The sequence below is a fragment of the Rattus norvegicus genome, chromosome 1 (genome assembly GCF_036323735.1).
Source record: "Rattus norvegicus strain BN/NHsdMcwi chromosome 1, GRCr8, whole genome shotgun sequence".
Classification (NCBI taxonomy): domain Eukaryota; kingdom Metazoa; phylum Chordata; class Mammalia; order Rodentia; family Muridae; genus Rattus; species Rattus norvegicus.
In genome coordinates, this window is record NC_086019.1 from 131,778,997 (window position 1) to 131,794,442 (window position 15,446).

The 15,446-nt window shown below is 44.5% G+C and overlaps 1 protein-coding gene across 2 annotated transcripts; it reads right to left on the minus strand.

Annotated features, from left to right (window-relative positions):
• Positions 1-439: 439 nt before the first annotated feature.
• On the minus strand, positions 440-14,442 carry Arrdc4 (arrestin domain containing 4). 2 transcript variants are annotated; one of them, NM_001393761.1, is made up of 8 exons: positions 13,944-14,429; positions 9,875-9,941; positions 9,533-9,680; positions 7,378-7,480; positions 5,104-5,360; positions 4,418-4,580; positions 3,363-3,517; positions 441-3,005 (listed from the first exon to the last, which is right to left on the minus strand). In NM_001393761.1, the coding sequence occupies exons 1-8, from the start codon at positions 14,239-14,241 to the stop codon at positions 2,949-2,951; spliced, it is 1,248 nt and encodes a 415-aa protein (NP_001380690.1). In that variant the 5' UTR covers positions 14,242-14,429; the 3' UTR covers positions 441-2,948. The 2 variants fall into 2 exon arrangements, with proteins under 2 accessions (XP_006229430.2, NP_001380690.1); XM_006229368.5 differs by lacking the exon at positions 4,418-4,580 and having other exon boundaries at positions 440-3,005; positions 13,944-14,442.
• Between the last annotated feature and the right edge of the window lie 1,004 nt (positions 14,443-15,446).

Here is a 15,446-nt window from a genome sequence, read left to right on the forward strand (position 1 = left end):
CACCAACCTATCACCGGTTAGCTAATGTTAATTTTATCAGACCTAGGTTTGGGCAGGTTTCTTGAGATGATTTCCCACCACATCTTCCTTTTACCACCAGGACTACATTCACCTGTGCATTCACATAAAAAGGAGACCTAAGAATTAAATCTCCTGTCCTGGAATAAAAGCAGGCATGTTCTCTCCTTGACTCCCACACCTTACCCTTCCTTAGTCGTGCCTTCTTGGATTGCTAGCACCTGCGTGCCTTTGCACATCTGCCCCCATGTAGTGTACAGACCCAGTAGGCTCCAGTCAGGGCTTTTCGCTTGATCTCATGCATAAACAAATGACCTTAATGACAGGATGCTCTGTGTGGCTACTGATTTTCCTTAAGTCTAGGATGATTTAACTCAGTCTTTGAAGTCAACACAGGAACAAAAAATGAGCTACCCAGATCATTAGTATAACCATTTTATTAACAAAAAGGAACCCATGGGGTTCAAAGAAGAGTACAAAATACAATCTTTATTTTCCCCTTGGTTAAATTATTACATTTTTAATAAAAATTTTTAAAAAGCAAGTGAACTTACCAAAAACACAACCTTTGCCTACTGAGTTTCTTATTGTGCAAAACAAAGACACAGGAAGTAAAGTTCTGCCCCGGGGTGGGGAGGGAAGGATCTGCGTGCACCAAAAGATGCACACTTGGAATCTCAAGCTTTGTGCATCAGAAAGAAAATGCTAAGGGCACTTTTTGTTTTTCCCAAGCTAAGTGAGAGCAAGAGGGGACTAAACAGGCAAGTGTTAGCAGCTAAGTCTGATCTTCATCCGCAGTGTTTCTGATGCAGTCCTCTACATTCATGTTATCCTGGGTATAAGCTTCAGGCCAGACACAGGTATAAAGTTAGGTCTCTGGACTCTTCTCTTTAATGCCACTGTTAGCCATGCTTCTGTTTCATGGGGGGACTTCATGATTTCTCTAACCAAACTGACTGCCATGGCTGATCTACTCTGTCCACTTGGTACTGTTGCTTTCTTTCCCTTCATTTTGGTTTCATAGATGGACCATGACTTGACATAGCAAGTAAACTACAGGCCGGAAGCCAAAAGACAGCTCACCATCTTTTCCATGGCAAACATAAAAGCAGTTTATATGAAATTTGAACAATTGTAACTGTTACAGATACACAACAGAAAGAAATCTCTAAAAACCAAAATGAGAAATAAGGACTTGTGGTAATTCCCATACCACAATTATTGGCAATACCACTTGGCATTTTTGACGATGGCATACAGTGAAACACACGTACTGGACGCTAAGATGATCACAGAAGAGGTATGCTCAACAGGGAGTACACATTTACCAAACATTGGTACAAAATCCCTGAACAAATGACCCACTGACTTTGATATAAAATTCCACTCTAGAAGAATGTGTCTGAGGGGACATGGTGATTAAAAGGTAAGTCCATCACCACAATGGAAGCGGCACAGCATTCTGCCTGGGAAGCACCAGGGTTTCTAAATCGAACCCTTAGGATTTGGCTTGTCCAGATCTCGACTGTGAGAGTCTCCCTCCCACCTGGTGTCAGAAGTGTGCTCGGTTCGTGGGACCAACAGGCTGCAGGCAAAACAACTGAGCATGTGACTGTGAACAGAGGGAGGAGGCTGGTAACATGGCTGACCCTGCCAGCAGTAACACAGTCCTGTAGGTCTGAATATCCTGAGACTCAAAGACAACAAAATATTGCACCAAAACAATTTGCTTAAAAAAAAAACAAAAACAAAAACAAAAAAAAACAAATCACAGTATGAATGGAATTACTAACAAGCTGGAATACGAAAGCACAACACAAGAACTGCCGTCTGCCCACTGAGGTCTCTTCACAGGAACCAAGCTCAGGCGTGCTTCTGTCCTCTTTTGATCTGGGGTTTCTTAAGATCTTAGGTGTTTGTATTTTTGTCTCTGAGTTCATGGGCTTTTTCCTTGGTCTAGTTTTCTGGTCAAGTGACAGGCTCAGAGGAGTCTGCTAACTGCACAGAGCAGAAACCCCAGAGGTTGGTCAGGCCTGGACTTTTGAGAGCAGGTCTGACAAAGCCACTAGAGGTAGGATAAGAGAACACTCTGTTTGTATAGGTATCAAGTATCCCAACGATGTTGTGCCTACCCCTTCTTTTTCTAATAGTTCCTAAGTAAATAAGGAATGAGGAAAATCAAACGTCCACCCTGCAAGCAGTTCTTAAAAGTGTAAGAAGTTCAGCCCTTCACAATATACGCTTTCACAAACAATTCCTCTTTTCCGTTTGATACGGCAAACTTTTAAGGAATCCCATCTAGGCTTCCTACTATAGTAGAGCCAATTTCCAAGGTACATTTTAGCATCTTCACGAAAGACTGGAGCCACTGTCAGTTCCTTCAGGATCTCACATGACCACTGACTCCAGAAAGGATACTTTCAGGGACCCCGGATCCTTGCTGTGGTAACATGATACGAAATCATGAAGACCCCAATACCTAGGGTCCTCAATCGCACTGAAAGTAGACCTCTTGCTCATTCACACTCAATTCAAAGCTGTCTTGTTCCCCTAAATCATGTCTTCCAACCAAGTCCATAAGTTCACAACTGTGTGTGAACCCTGGTCGGAGCACACTCCAGTAACATCCCAATTCCTTAAGACTCCCTCTTCAACAGTCCGGGCATTCTTCCACATCTTCTCCTACCATCAGGACTTCCGGTTTTTCAATTCAAATTTTCATCCACTTTTAAGGGGGACAAGTGAGCCCACCCTAGAAACTGCAAAACCATCCCCCTGGTCACTAAAAGTTCTCATATCCTTTCACTTCTATCATCTTCGGCCTTGAAGATCATTGACATTCTGAAGTTAACTTTCTCTCTCATCCAGCAAGGGAGGCGAAAGGACCAATATTCTAAGTTGGTAACGACACAGTGAAGTCTGGAGTTTGTTCAGAGAATGAAGGACACAGGCTGGGTCTCTTGGGCATCACCAGGATGTGGATCAACCTACAGAGACAGAAGAGTGAGGTGATGGTCACAGCATCTTGGTTCTCCTACCTACTTCTAATCTCATGACAGCCATAAGCCTGAGTCAGTAACTGCCTGTCATTAAGCCCCCCACTGGCGACTGAGTTCTCTGTCTTCTACAGCAAAATAAAACATCTTCCAGGTAATCCACCATGCTGCATGCCACTGGTCACAAGCAAAACACCAGAAAATGTGGTAAGTGGTTGTGATAATCTACCAACACCGTAAGGACAAGTTTATACGTATACCCTACCAATTATGAGTCAGCAGCAGCACGTTAATGAATGGAGGGGGATGAGTGTCTGCAGACAGTATAATGAGTCTAATTTTCCTTACCTCTGAATAAAGAGGCGGAGGCTGAAACCGGAATTCTTGTATGCAGGCAAACATAGAGTAGCAGGCTTCCCCGTCACAGGCAGAAGGCTGAGGATAAGGAGGAATGTGTCGGGAGAATTCTTCTTCAGATACCACATCTGCATAATTTGGTGGTGCTGCAACAGAATTGGAGTTTGAGCTAAGACATCCATGTAAAAAGGCAAAAATTACTGCGTGTCTTCTGAACTCTTACAAAGGCAAGAGACTGAGCCAAAGTAGAGATATTATGATTGCCACATGAAAAGTTTTGGTTCCCTTAATACTCAGCTACTAATATTGATTATTCTATTTTCAATTACATTCTATTTTTTTGTGATCTACATGTTATAACCTAGGTAAACAAATACCTCTGAGATGTAGCTATAGAAAATATTCAACAAGTCTATACTTTTATTTTAACCATCTCATTGTTTTAATATTACAAATTAGCTTTAGGAGATGGCCATTTTAATCCTGTGTTTCTCACTGGCTTTGTGTCATAGCTAAAGGAAACATCCAGAGTTCCTTTCCCAGGACTTTTATATAATATTAGTAGTATAAAACAACAGAGTAGGTTTGATGCCCATCTTCACTGTCAACTTGACTGGATTTAGAATCACCTAGGAGACAGAACACAGGCCGTGACTGTGAGGGAACTTGCAGAGACTGAAGGAGGATGAACCATTTGATGTGGGCAGCACTGACGGGGCCTCCGCTCAGCTTAGAGAGGCACACCGGGCACCAGCACCATCTCCCTTTGCTCCCAGATTGTGGATGCATCGTGACCAGCAGCCTCACACTCCTGCAGTCATAGTTAAAACGTTCTGCACTGTCATACGATGCTGCGCCTTCAAACTCTAAGCCAAGCAAAGTCCTCTTCCTTGCCCTGTCCTCTTGTCAGGCATCTGGCCATAGCCATGTAGACAGTTATGTGGCAGGGGTGGGGGGAGCTGACACATGCACACCTACTCCTGGCATGTTCTGTTGTCAGCTAGTCTCTGTCTAAAACTTCACTGCCGACGGCTTGAATGTTTTACCTTCAGGCTGCTCCGGCAGGGCCAGTGCCAACCAGCACATGTCCATACTGAACTGGCTTGCCATACTGCTGTTTCTGCGGCCAAAGCCACTGTAGGGAATTGTACCAATAACCAAGGGCAGCTCCAGCATCAACTTTTTAGCACCAGGAATGTGAATGTATACCTGATATGTACAAAAGGAGAAGCATGTGTGAGGGAGAGGAAGGCACAGGCTCAGGGTAAACCTCACAGGAACTAAGCTAATTCAACCTTCTCATAGAAACAAATGTCGTTGTCTCCCGTCAAGCCTCCCTGAAGACAAATTTAAATTGTCCTGACTGAGCATAACTGAAGAACAGACAGAAATGAAGAGTTCACTAACTACAGGACAGGCTTGTGACAGGGAACTGAGGTCTTCGTGTGTCTCACTATAAGGTGGCACAACTTGTGACAATCCTGGAAAATTAGCCTATGCTCATGTAACAAACACTCCTCATATCACCTCAATTTCTTTAAGGTACTGCATTAAATTCCCCTAAGCAGAGGTAGGCTTTTAACGGTGAAGGCCAGTCTTCATGTACACCAGAACTGGTAGCAATGCTAACATTTTTCCAAGTATTGATGCAGTAACTAGAGATAGCATTTGCAACCCCGTGGCTTGCTGCTCTGTTCTATGTATGTTTAATGATTCAGGAAGCTTTGATTACAGCTAAGGAGTAGTCCACTCTGATAATGCAGCAATCCAGGATGGACGGAGTGACAGGTGGGATCTTCAGCATCTTCCCATTCCATGTGTCCGTACTCCCAGAACCAATGTGGTTTCCACGAACATTGGCAACCATGTGCCGGACTGTCTTTGTCTTTCCACTAGCCAAATATGTCTGGGTTTGGAATATGGCTGCCTTAGGAACAACCAGGCGAGATGAACAATTTTCTATTTCTGCATAGATAGGGATAGCTTCTCCTACAGAGAGAAAAGAGAGGAGAGGGATGGTTCAGAATCATTTCAAGGCATTGATACACACTGAAACAACCCAGTGCTACTGAAACTTCTGTGGGAAATCTTGAGTCAGGAACAGACAATCAGGACAGAAGCTGACATTCAATACCAATTGCATTGTTTACTCTTCCAATGTAAAAGACACTAATAATGCTATGTCAAAATATGTAAATAAGGAGTATGCAGAAATTGAGGCACATAAAGAATGGGGTGCAGAGCTAAACAAAGAATTCTTAGCTGAGGAACATCAAATGACTGAGAAGCACCTAAAGAAATGTTCAACATCCTTAGTCATCAGGGAAATGCAAATCCAAACAACCCTGAGATTTCACCTCACACCAGTCAGAATGACTAAGATAAAAAACTCAGGTGACAGCAGGTGCTGGTAAGATTGTGGAGAAAGAGGAAAACTCCTCCATTGTTGGTGGGATTGCAGACTGGTACGACCATTCTGGAAATTAGTCTGGAGGTTCCTCAGAAAATTGGACATTGAACTACCTGAGGACCCAGCTATACCACTTCTGGTCATATATCCAAAAGATGCTCCAACATCTAACAAGGACACATGCTCCCCTATGTTCATAGCAGCCTTATTTATAATAGCCAGAAGCTGGAAAGAACCCAGATACCCTTCAACAGAGGAATGGATACAGAAAATGTGGTACATCTACACAATGGAATACTACACAGCTATCAAAAACAATGACTTCATGAAATTCATAGGCAAATGAATGGAACTAGAAAATATCATCTGAGTGAGGTAACCCAGTCACAAAAGAATACACATGTTATATACTCACTGATAAATGGATATTATAAATGGATATTGGAATACCTAAGAAAAAATTCACAGGTAATATGAAGCCCAAGAAGAAGGAAGACCAAAATGTGGATGCTCCATTCCTTCTTAGAAGGGAGAACAAAATACTCTCAGGAGGAGATACAGGGACAAAGAGTAGAGCAGGGACTGAAGAAAAGGTCATCCAGAGACTGCCCCACCTGAGGATCCATCCCATATGCAGCAACCAAACCCAGTCACTATTGCTGATGCCAACAAGTGCTTACTGACAGGAGTCAGATATGGGTGTCTCCTGAGAAGCTCTGCCAGAGCCCTACTGATACAAATTAAGATGTTTGCAGCTAACCTTGAATTGAACAAGGGGACTCCAATGGAGGAGTTAGAGAAAAGACTGTAGGAGTTGAAGGGATTTGCAGCACCATAGGAAGAACAACAGTATCAACCAACCAGACCCAACAAGAGCTCCCAGGGACTAAACCACCAACCAATGAGTACACAGGGAGGGACCATGACTACAGCCACATGTGTAGCAGAGGGTGGCATTTCTGGGCATCAATAGGAGGAAAAGCTCTTGGTCCTGTGAAGGCTCGTTTCCCCAGTGTGGGTTAAGGACAGGGTGTTGAGGTTGGAGTGGGTGGGTGGGAGTGGGAGCATCCTCATAGAAGCAGGGGGAGGGGGGGAAAGGGGTAACATTTGAAATGTAAATACATAAAATATCCAAGAAAAATAAAATAAAAAAAAGAAGTGATGCAGTAGGAGGTGAAGTATAAACCTTACTAAGAACCTCACTAGAGCCCAAGGAATAAAAACCTGCCCATCAGTGAGTGAGGCCTTTGCTTTCTGAGGAATTCATAGGGTTAAGGCACAAACAACGAAGGGGCAGACAAGTTAGTTCACATAAACATCTATATTCTCTGAGACCTTTGTATCTTCTTTTGTAGTAGTAAAATAAAATTCCAGCATTTCCCCTCTCCCCTTAGTTTTATTCTGTGACCAAAGCCACAAGATTATAGAGTCAGAAAAACCAGAAATGTATTCATGCTCTTAAAATATGTACATATTAATTGCTTATATTTTCATGTACAATGTCTTCATAGGTTACAGAGCTTGCTGCTTACCATCATTTAGATCACCTAGCAAAATCAACAAGTCTGTTCTGTGGACTTCTTGTGTGCAGCTTACCATTACAGTAGCCCTTTCTCTCGATCTTGACGCTCAGTGACACGGGACCGGAAGTGAAAAGCCAGCAGCCAACCATTTTCTCCTGTGTCTTCAGCATAGGAGTCTTGAAAGTTACAAACAAGAGGACTTTCATTAAACCACTGCAGAAAACTTATATTCCTTTGAACTATAATCATAAAGAAACACCAATCTTTTTTATTCTCATGTGACACCAAGTGCTGAAAGCTTTTTGCTTCTCATGAAAACTAGGGTGAAGTATCAGTCAAACTTGTGTGACTTCATCTAACTTTATCATAAAATAACTGTGTTTCTAGGAAATGACACGACATCCTTTAGACAAGTGACCAAGGTCACATTCATACTGTCAATATTAAGAACTGCCACTGTATGCATGGTGGGCATGTCGTAGCACAGGCACAGTGAACATCCATGACAGGGCATGCAGAGGCAGAGGGAAAGGTCTAGAATCTTTTTCTATCACTTTCTCCTTTTCTTCTTTTTCCTGAGACATGGTCTCTCAATAAACCTGAAGCCTGCCTTTTAATCTAGGCTGGTGAGTGAGCCTGTCAGTGAGCCCTGGACCCCACCACTTTCATTCCCAAATTCTAGGGTTACAGGCACATGTGTCCACTCCCAGCTTCTGCTTGAGTCCTGGGAATCTGAACTCCAGTTTTCCTGCTTTCAGAGAAAGCACTCTTTCCCCCGCCCTTCTTATTAGTGTTTTAAAGCCAGGTAAAGATCTTTACAATTACAGTCAGAAGGTTACACTGCCTGGCTATACACCACGGGGCAAGGAAAACAGTCTTTTTGCTCATATATCAGACAGAACGCCCAAGTGTCCTGGGCTAGTCTGGGGGCTTTAAAGGCATCCTCATACCTGTGTCAGCAGGCCTGAGAATGTGGTGGGGCCCACTAGAGAATTCTATTCTTCAAAGTAAGAAAAAACACTCAGTTGTTCTGGTCACAAAACCTAGAGGTTTTTGTAAAATATTGTTGCTGGCCATCTTTTGTTGTTCATTTATTTTAGAAATTATACCGAGAAGGTCAAGTATCTGTTTTTGACAAAAAGCAAACCTCAATACATGATTTCCCATAAAAACCGTGGCAATTTTAGAAAGAGTTTTAAAATTCTACACAACTTTAAAAAGATATAAGCTTCTCATGACACTGCTTTTCCAAATGGGATTTAAGGAGCCATTCAAGGGGGCCTGTGCCAGGGGGCAGAGAGCTGTCTAAACTGTGCAAGCAGGTCTTTCATGTGTTATCACATCTATTCTACTTCTTGTGAAAATAAGAACACACTTTTAGCTGCTGGCTTTTCCCTTGTCTTTAAAAATACTAGTTAGAAAAAGAAACATCTAATGGTAGAAACATATCTTTGCCACATCAGTGTCGGGATGCTGGGAAGTTTAGATTATCTCAGCATTATCTATGAAGTAAAAAATAACACCATTCATTCATATTTAAATGAAGACCCATTTGGTCCTAGCAGCTTTCATGAACATAGAAGGTATAATTTTATATTATTTTGATAATATGGGTGCAGATAAAAGAATGTAGCTCATTAGTCCCCATCTTGCCTGTTCTGTTGTTCCTTATAGCCTGATCCTCCTTACCAGCCTACAGTATTCCTGATGATTATCAGAAGTTCAATGCCTTAATGTGGCCAAATCTGTCATAAGGAATGGTAAGTGAGAGGGCTGTGGCGGCAGCTGCACACACTTGCTTAATGTTAGAGAATGACATGCAGACTGGAAGGATACACAGCACAATGGCCTCGGCTTCAATAACAGGCTGAGTGTGATTAGTACTCTTTCCTAATTACTGCTCCTCAACCTGTTATTACTGCAGACTTTAGAATGCCACAGTCCTGCGAAGATGGCTGTGCTGGTAAAGTAACCCCTCTCTGCTTTGCATTATTGTTATTAAGGCTCATTAATGCATTTCAAGCCTGTGTAACTTTTTGGCAAAAGCAGCCCTGAGCAGCAGGGATATAATCAATAGCATTAATACACACAATTTGTAATTTGCCCAACCTAGAATCATATCTTTAGAGTGAACGCCTATGGGTTACATTGTGTTTCCTGAACCAGCAGACAGTGGCAGGGACTAAATACAGACATCGTTATTGAAAGGAGGGAGGGGCAGAGCTCACCAATAAGGGTGGTGTGTTGACATCCACGTGACTGACAACCTGGAGCTCTCTTCTTACACTCTGGTCTGGAACTTGGGGTCGTTCCAAAACAGCCCTCACACAGTACTGAATGCTGCCATACTTTCCAGTAAACGATGTTGCCAAAGGTCTGAAATCAACCAAGATACTGCTTTGTGAGCTCATTTCCAGCTACTCAGAGCCAGGGGAGTACACATTGAAACAAGAAGCAAGCACAGGGAAGGACCCACAGGATTGGCACACGCTTCAGTGTTGGGGAACACCGGGTGCTCAAATAATGGACATAAGGCAGGGGGAGAGAATGGAAAACACAGCATCACTCACTCGGACGGAAGTTGAAAGCGAAAGGGAAACTCGTGTTTTCCTGGTTGTAATAAAGTGACGCCTTCACCTGAAAGAGACCATACTGCATTTAACTAAGGCCAACAGTGAATCTAGAGCTCTCACAATCTAAGCCATTTTTTAAAAGGTGGCTTTCTTGGCAATACACTCTAAGTATATTACACAGACTGAGAGAATTAAATGTGAATATGTCTTTTACCAAGATAACACGCATGCACACACGCACGCACGCACGCGCACGCACACACACACACACACACACACCTTTTATCTACAAAATGACCAATTATACAATTACCATAAAGTATTATCTAGGACCAAGAGTTCGTGTGTTGTGTATGTTTATGAAATATATACATAATATAATATAATGTATATAAGATTATAATATATAAATATATAGTTCATGTACATAAACACAGATGTATTACATATTCATATACAGAGACATGTACACACATGATTGTTACTCTATCTATACTAACATGAAATATCAACATTAAATTGTACCTACAATAATTGACAAGTTACATTTCTTTGACTACAGTACAATATTCAGTCTATGTATTCTTTGGTCAGAGGTAGAAAACCTGGGAACAGAATTAGTTATAAACAAAACAGTCAAGGCAGCAGGGGCCAGCTCTTCAGCCCTGAGCTCTACTGAGATTGATGGGGTTCCTCAGGGGTGAAAGCAGGCATGGCCCCCTCTCCTGTTCTTTATAGCATCGTTCAACTGCATGCATGGGTTTGTTACTGGCCAAAGCCCAGGAATGGATGGTGTAAGACTAGAAGCCCCACCAGGACCTGTGATGAATCTCCACAGTCAACCTGTTTAACGTGGATCCAAAGTAGAGCCTATGGCTTCCACTCTGGTCAGCTGTTCCCTATGGCATGTACCAGACGTCCTCTGAAGCTCATAAAGGCTGCACTATGGGTGGGGATAGTCCCTTGAGAAAAGACGGCACGCAACTGGCCTGGGATTTGTCTTGCTATTTTATGTGGCCAAAACCATTACTAGGATGGGTTTCTTTAGAGACTAAGAATGCATCACTGACCCATGAGTCTCCTAAGTCTCTCTCTATTTTTCACTATGTCCTACATTAAGGGGAAACAGGGGATGCGGGTCTACCTTGTAAAGAAAGACATCACAGGTGGGGGGCCTGAAGGCAAGGTGAACAATCAGAAGGACACAGGGTCAGATCAAGTGATGTGATACAGTGTGTGTCCCAGAGCCTCCCAATGTACAGGAGTAGCCGCGCAAGCTACGCCTCAGGAGGGTCTCAGGCGTGGTAGAGGACTGGAATCGAGGGACACTTCTCTACCTCCTCACTTCCAAGGGGCTCACTAGACCAACAGAGCTGGGATGGAGCCTGACCTGTGATCACCATGTTATACATGACACAGTGCATACAGAAGTTTAGCAATGTGGATTTACTGGACTTAAAGGGCAAGCTTGGGGGATGATAAGGATGAGCACTTAGGTCCTCAGAAGACCAGCTAGGGGGAAGGCAATTCCATATCTGCACTCAAGTGAACACTACAGACCTAAAGTCCAGAGACTGCTCTGTGAATAGTGGTGGGCCTGGGGTCTGAGGACCAGAGTATAGTAGAGTTAGGTGAAGGGAACAGGCATGTAGAGAACAGAGTTGCCCAGCATACTCAACAGTGATAAGAGAGACAAAGATCCCCTCAGGAAGCAAGTCAACACAGAAATTACAGTACTTCTAAGGAGAAAAAATCATTTTGAGGAAATGGACAAGCACTATAATAGCAGGAAAAATGGTTCTTCTTTCTTTCTGTCTTTCTTTCTTTCTTCCTTCCTTGTATAGAATAGTGTTTATTCACGGTATGGGGAAGGGAGTCAACAGCAGTAGAGGCAGAGAAAGGCAGAGAGAGACAGAGAGAGAGAAAGAGAGAGGAAGAGGAGGAGAGGAGAAGAGGTGAAGAGAGGAGAAGAGGTGAAGAGGAGAGGAGGAGAACAGAGGAGAAGAGGAGAAGAGGGGAGAAGAAGAGAAGAGGAGAGGAGAGGAGGAGAGGAGAGGAGAAGAGGAGAAGAGGAGAAGAGAGGAGGAGAAGAGAGGAGAAGAGGAGAGGAGAAGAGGAGAGGAGAACAGAGGAGAAGAGAAGAAGTAGAGATATAGAGAAGTAGAGGCCGGCCATAAGTACATGGAGAGAGATGGGGGAAGGGAATGGGGAGAGAGGGGGAAAGGCAAGGCAAGAACAAGAGAGCAAGAGAGCTTCTTTGTCTTTTTAATTTTTATGTTTAATTAAAAATGTCCAGAAGATGTGCAATGTGGCCATTTCTGCTTGTTTTGTGGCTCGATGCTTCCACCTGTCCACCGAGGACTACAATGTCATAGGAAACTGCTTCATCGACTGAAGCACTTCCAACCAGAGCTCTTAATGAAAGTTTTTCATGAGCCCTGGGATCTAGACATGTTGCAGTGGGGAGGAGAGGGGTTGGTGTAAAGGTCTCACTCTGCTGGATGGTTATGAACTGAAGCCAATTCTCCGCTTTGGTCCCTGGGTCTTTCTTATACTCTTGGTTGTGAGCTTAGCCTTTAATGGCTAAGCCATCACTTCAGCCCATGTCTCTGTTTGTTTTTGCTTAATCACCATCTTTTCAAAAGGATTTGAGGTGGTTCGGCCACCTCAATAAGAATAATAATTTTAAAGAATATTCTGAGAAAAAACTTTAAAAATAGATCTGACTGTTTAAAATAGATCTGGGGGAGGGGGTCTACAGTTTAAAAAAATCACCCCAGGTCATTGAATGATAACTAGTTTATGGAGTTAATGACCATGAGAATCTATGTCAAGTTGCTAAGTTCTTCCAAGTTGTAAGTATGTGGGAGAATGTTCCCCCTACCCCTTAAATAAAAGCTGACTTTAGGCAGACTATAACCATTGCTAACACATTCTAAGAAAACCGGCAGCTGTCTAGATGTAGCTGTTTCATTAGAACAAAGCAACAAGATCTTACTAGTGAGTCAAAACCTATTTGTTAGCCCAGATGTTACCAAAGCAATGTTCAGCTCTCATCCTAGGTCCCATACTTCTATTTCCTCCTTAGTTACTGACTCAGGGTCTGAATCTTAGACAAAAAAACCTGTTTACTTCTCTCTTCCATGGCCTTCCCTCCAGTCAGCCATCTTTAACATCCTTGTTGGGTAATAATGTCTGGGAGAAAAGACTCCTGAAATCCACAGAGAGGAAAGGACATTAAAGCAGGTAAGAGCTCTCACCTGCCACACCCTATTGTCCAAAAGGGCCCATATTTGAGGACTTAACTGGACATTGTACTTCTCCCCAGGAGGATAAGATACTATAGGTAGTAAGCCTAAGGCATTTGATAGGTCCAAGATGATGAGGCAGACAGGTAAAGGTTTGCAATAGTTTCACTGAGAGAAGACTGACTCACTGTTACTAGCATTTTCATGATGAAATACATTAACCCAACATACATATGCATGGACATTTCTGGAAAAGTCAGAAATGCCCAGATGGTAGGCACGTCTCTGTAGACCTTTCTGAATGGGGAGAGGTAAGAGGAAGAGGAGGTACAGGGATGGATGGTTCTTAATGAGATTCAGGTTCCCCAGTGAGGAAACACTTTCTCGAACTATCCAAGTACCACTTCCCTCTTCCCAAGATCTAGTTTTCTGCAAATCATCATGAATCCAGGATTGTCTAGGGCCAGGGCAGGCAGGAGCAGCAGGCCATCAAACTCTGGGCACCACATAATGGAACGTCACCAGTTTCCACCTTCCATGCCTCCAGGTCAGGAAAGACCTAGAACCCAGACAGTCTGATGGCAGGTTTCCATGACAACGATGCCCTAATAGGTTACTAGAAGATCCCAGTAAGCCAAGTTCAAAGGCACACCAACACAAAAGGGTCTGGCTTCTTCCTAGAAACCAGGCTTGACCTCCTGCGCTTCACCCGTGACCGTGACAGCAGATGACTCCCCTTCCAGAAGCTTCCCTCAGTGCCACCCACCACCCAGAGGCGCGCCTCCTCCCGCCCTCTCCCTGGGGATCCCCAGGCTCACCAGCTGGGGCCTCGAGCAGACTCAAGCGCAGGTTCAAGTACTCCACCTCTGAGGAGGCTGCTGGAGAGGCGCCACCAATACAGACCCTGGCCCCAGCGCTCGGGCCCCAGGCAGAGGTGGCACGGCCCTGGGCCTCCAGGCGCAGCCCGCGCAGGGTCACCGGCTCTGCCGCCTCCAGCAGCACGTGCCCGGCCACTGTCTCGCCGCTTGAGTAGCAGCCCTTGCTCTCATCTTCGAACACTAACCCCAGGCTCTTGACACGGCCCCGGGGACCATCGGCTCCCGCTTCGCCTCCCATCCCGCCAGGCGATGGGGCTCTGTCACCAAGACCCGCAGTGGCCCCAGGTCGGGGTAGCGGGCTCCGCGACGCTGCTGTCACGGGCGCCGGCCGCACGCCCAGGGCCACTACGGCCAAAGCGCCCAGCCGGGTGAAACACCCACACCGGGGCCCTGTCTCTTTAACACACCCCACTGGGACTGGAAAGGGGCTGACACGGCCCGCCCACAGAGCTTGTCCATTGGCCAGTCGCGAAACCTGCTTCTTTCCCATTGGCTGTACGTGACCACTTAGTCATTTCATTGGCGCCCCCACACCGGGCTGAGCAGGACGGCGGTGCGTGATCAGGAGAGCTTCACCAATCGGGAGACACCAGAGTGCACGTGCACAGGCCGTTTATTGGTGGGAGCAAGGCACAGTCCTGGGACACAGACCAATAGTGAGGCAGTGCGCCCATGTGGACAGAGGATGGGAAACAATATCTGTCAGGGAGGGGGCGGTACCGGCTCACCCGCGCACTGGTGCACTGGTGTCAGCCGTTGCTATGGTTATAGTGGGGGCGGGCTTTCTAGCTCTGAGAGGCTCGAGTACAAGTGTCTTGAGTTTGTACTAGAACGTGAACTTGTGTCTGCAGAAGGCCCGATTTAAGATTACTTCTGCAGCATGCCTAGCGAAAGGTTTCCTGGAAAGTGGAGTTTAGCAGTCTCACTTTATGCTGGCTTTCATGATTCTGAGCCTCACTTCTCTGAGTCTCAGAATTCCTGTACTAGGTGAGAATCAATGTCTAGGAAAGAATGCTGTGATTCTAAGCGTCTTTGTCCGGAGATGTTCTGTTTCTGGCTGCTGAAGTCCCTCCAGACTCAGTCTCTGACTCTTCTGACTCTAAATAAGGTCGTGGTTTTAAAACATCACCCGCCACTTACTGGTGCTGGTGTAAACAGACGGACTCCATTATTGACTGGATGACACTGCATTTGGTCGTTACTCATTATATACATGCATAAATTGTAAAGTGTGCAAATAATATGTCTGGAAAAAAAGATCGATACCTGACACACAAGTGCCCCACCCAAAAGGATTTCGTAACCTCGGAATCCTAGTCCTTGAGCATGCCCAGCTGCCTCGCTGACTTGTTCTCCAAACCCACAGCTCTTCTGCTGGTCCCCTTTTAAATCACGCTGTTCTAGATTTCCTTTGGTATCTAGAATATTTAGGTAGATGTAATT

Bases quoted from the DNA above. Each gene is read 5' to 3' on its own strand.
- Arrdc4 (NM_001393761.1), bottom strand. From the start codon at position 14,241: ATGGGAGGCGAAGCGGGAGCCGATGGTCCCCGGGGCCGTGTCAAGAGC. The intron at 9,681-9,874 runs GTGAGTGATGCT...GGTTGATTTCAG, and splicing joins CGCTTTCAACTTCCGTCCGA to ACCTTTGGCAACATCGTTTA. The intron at 3,518-4,417 runs GTAAAACATTCA...ATTCTGTTGCAG, and splicing joins CCTGCCGGAGCAGCCTGAAG to CACCACCAAATTATGCAGAT.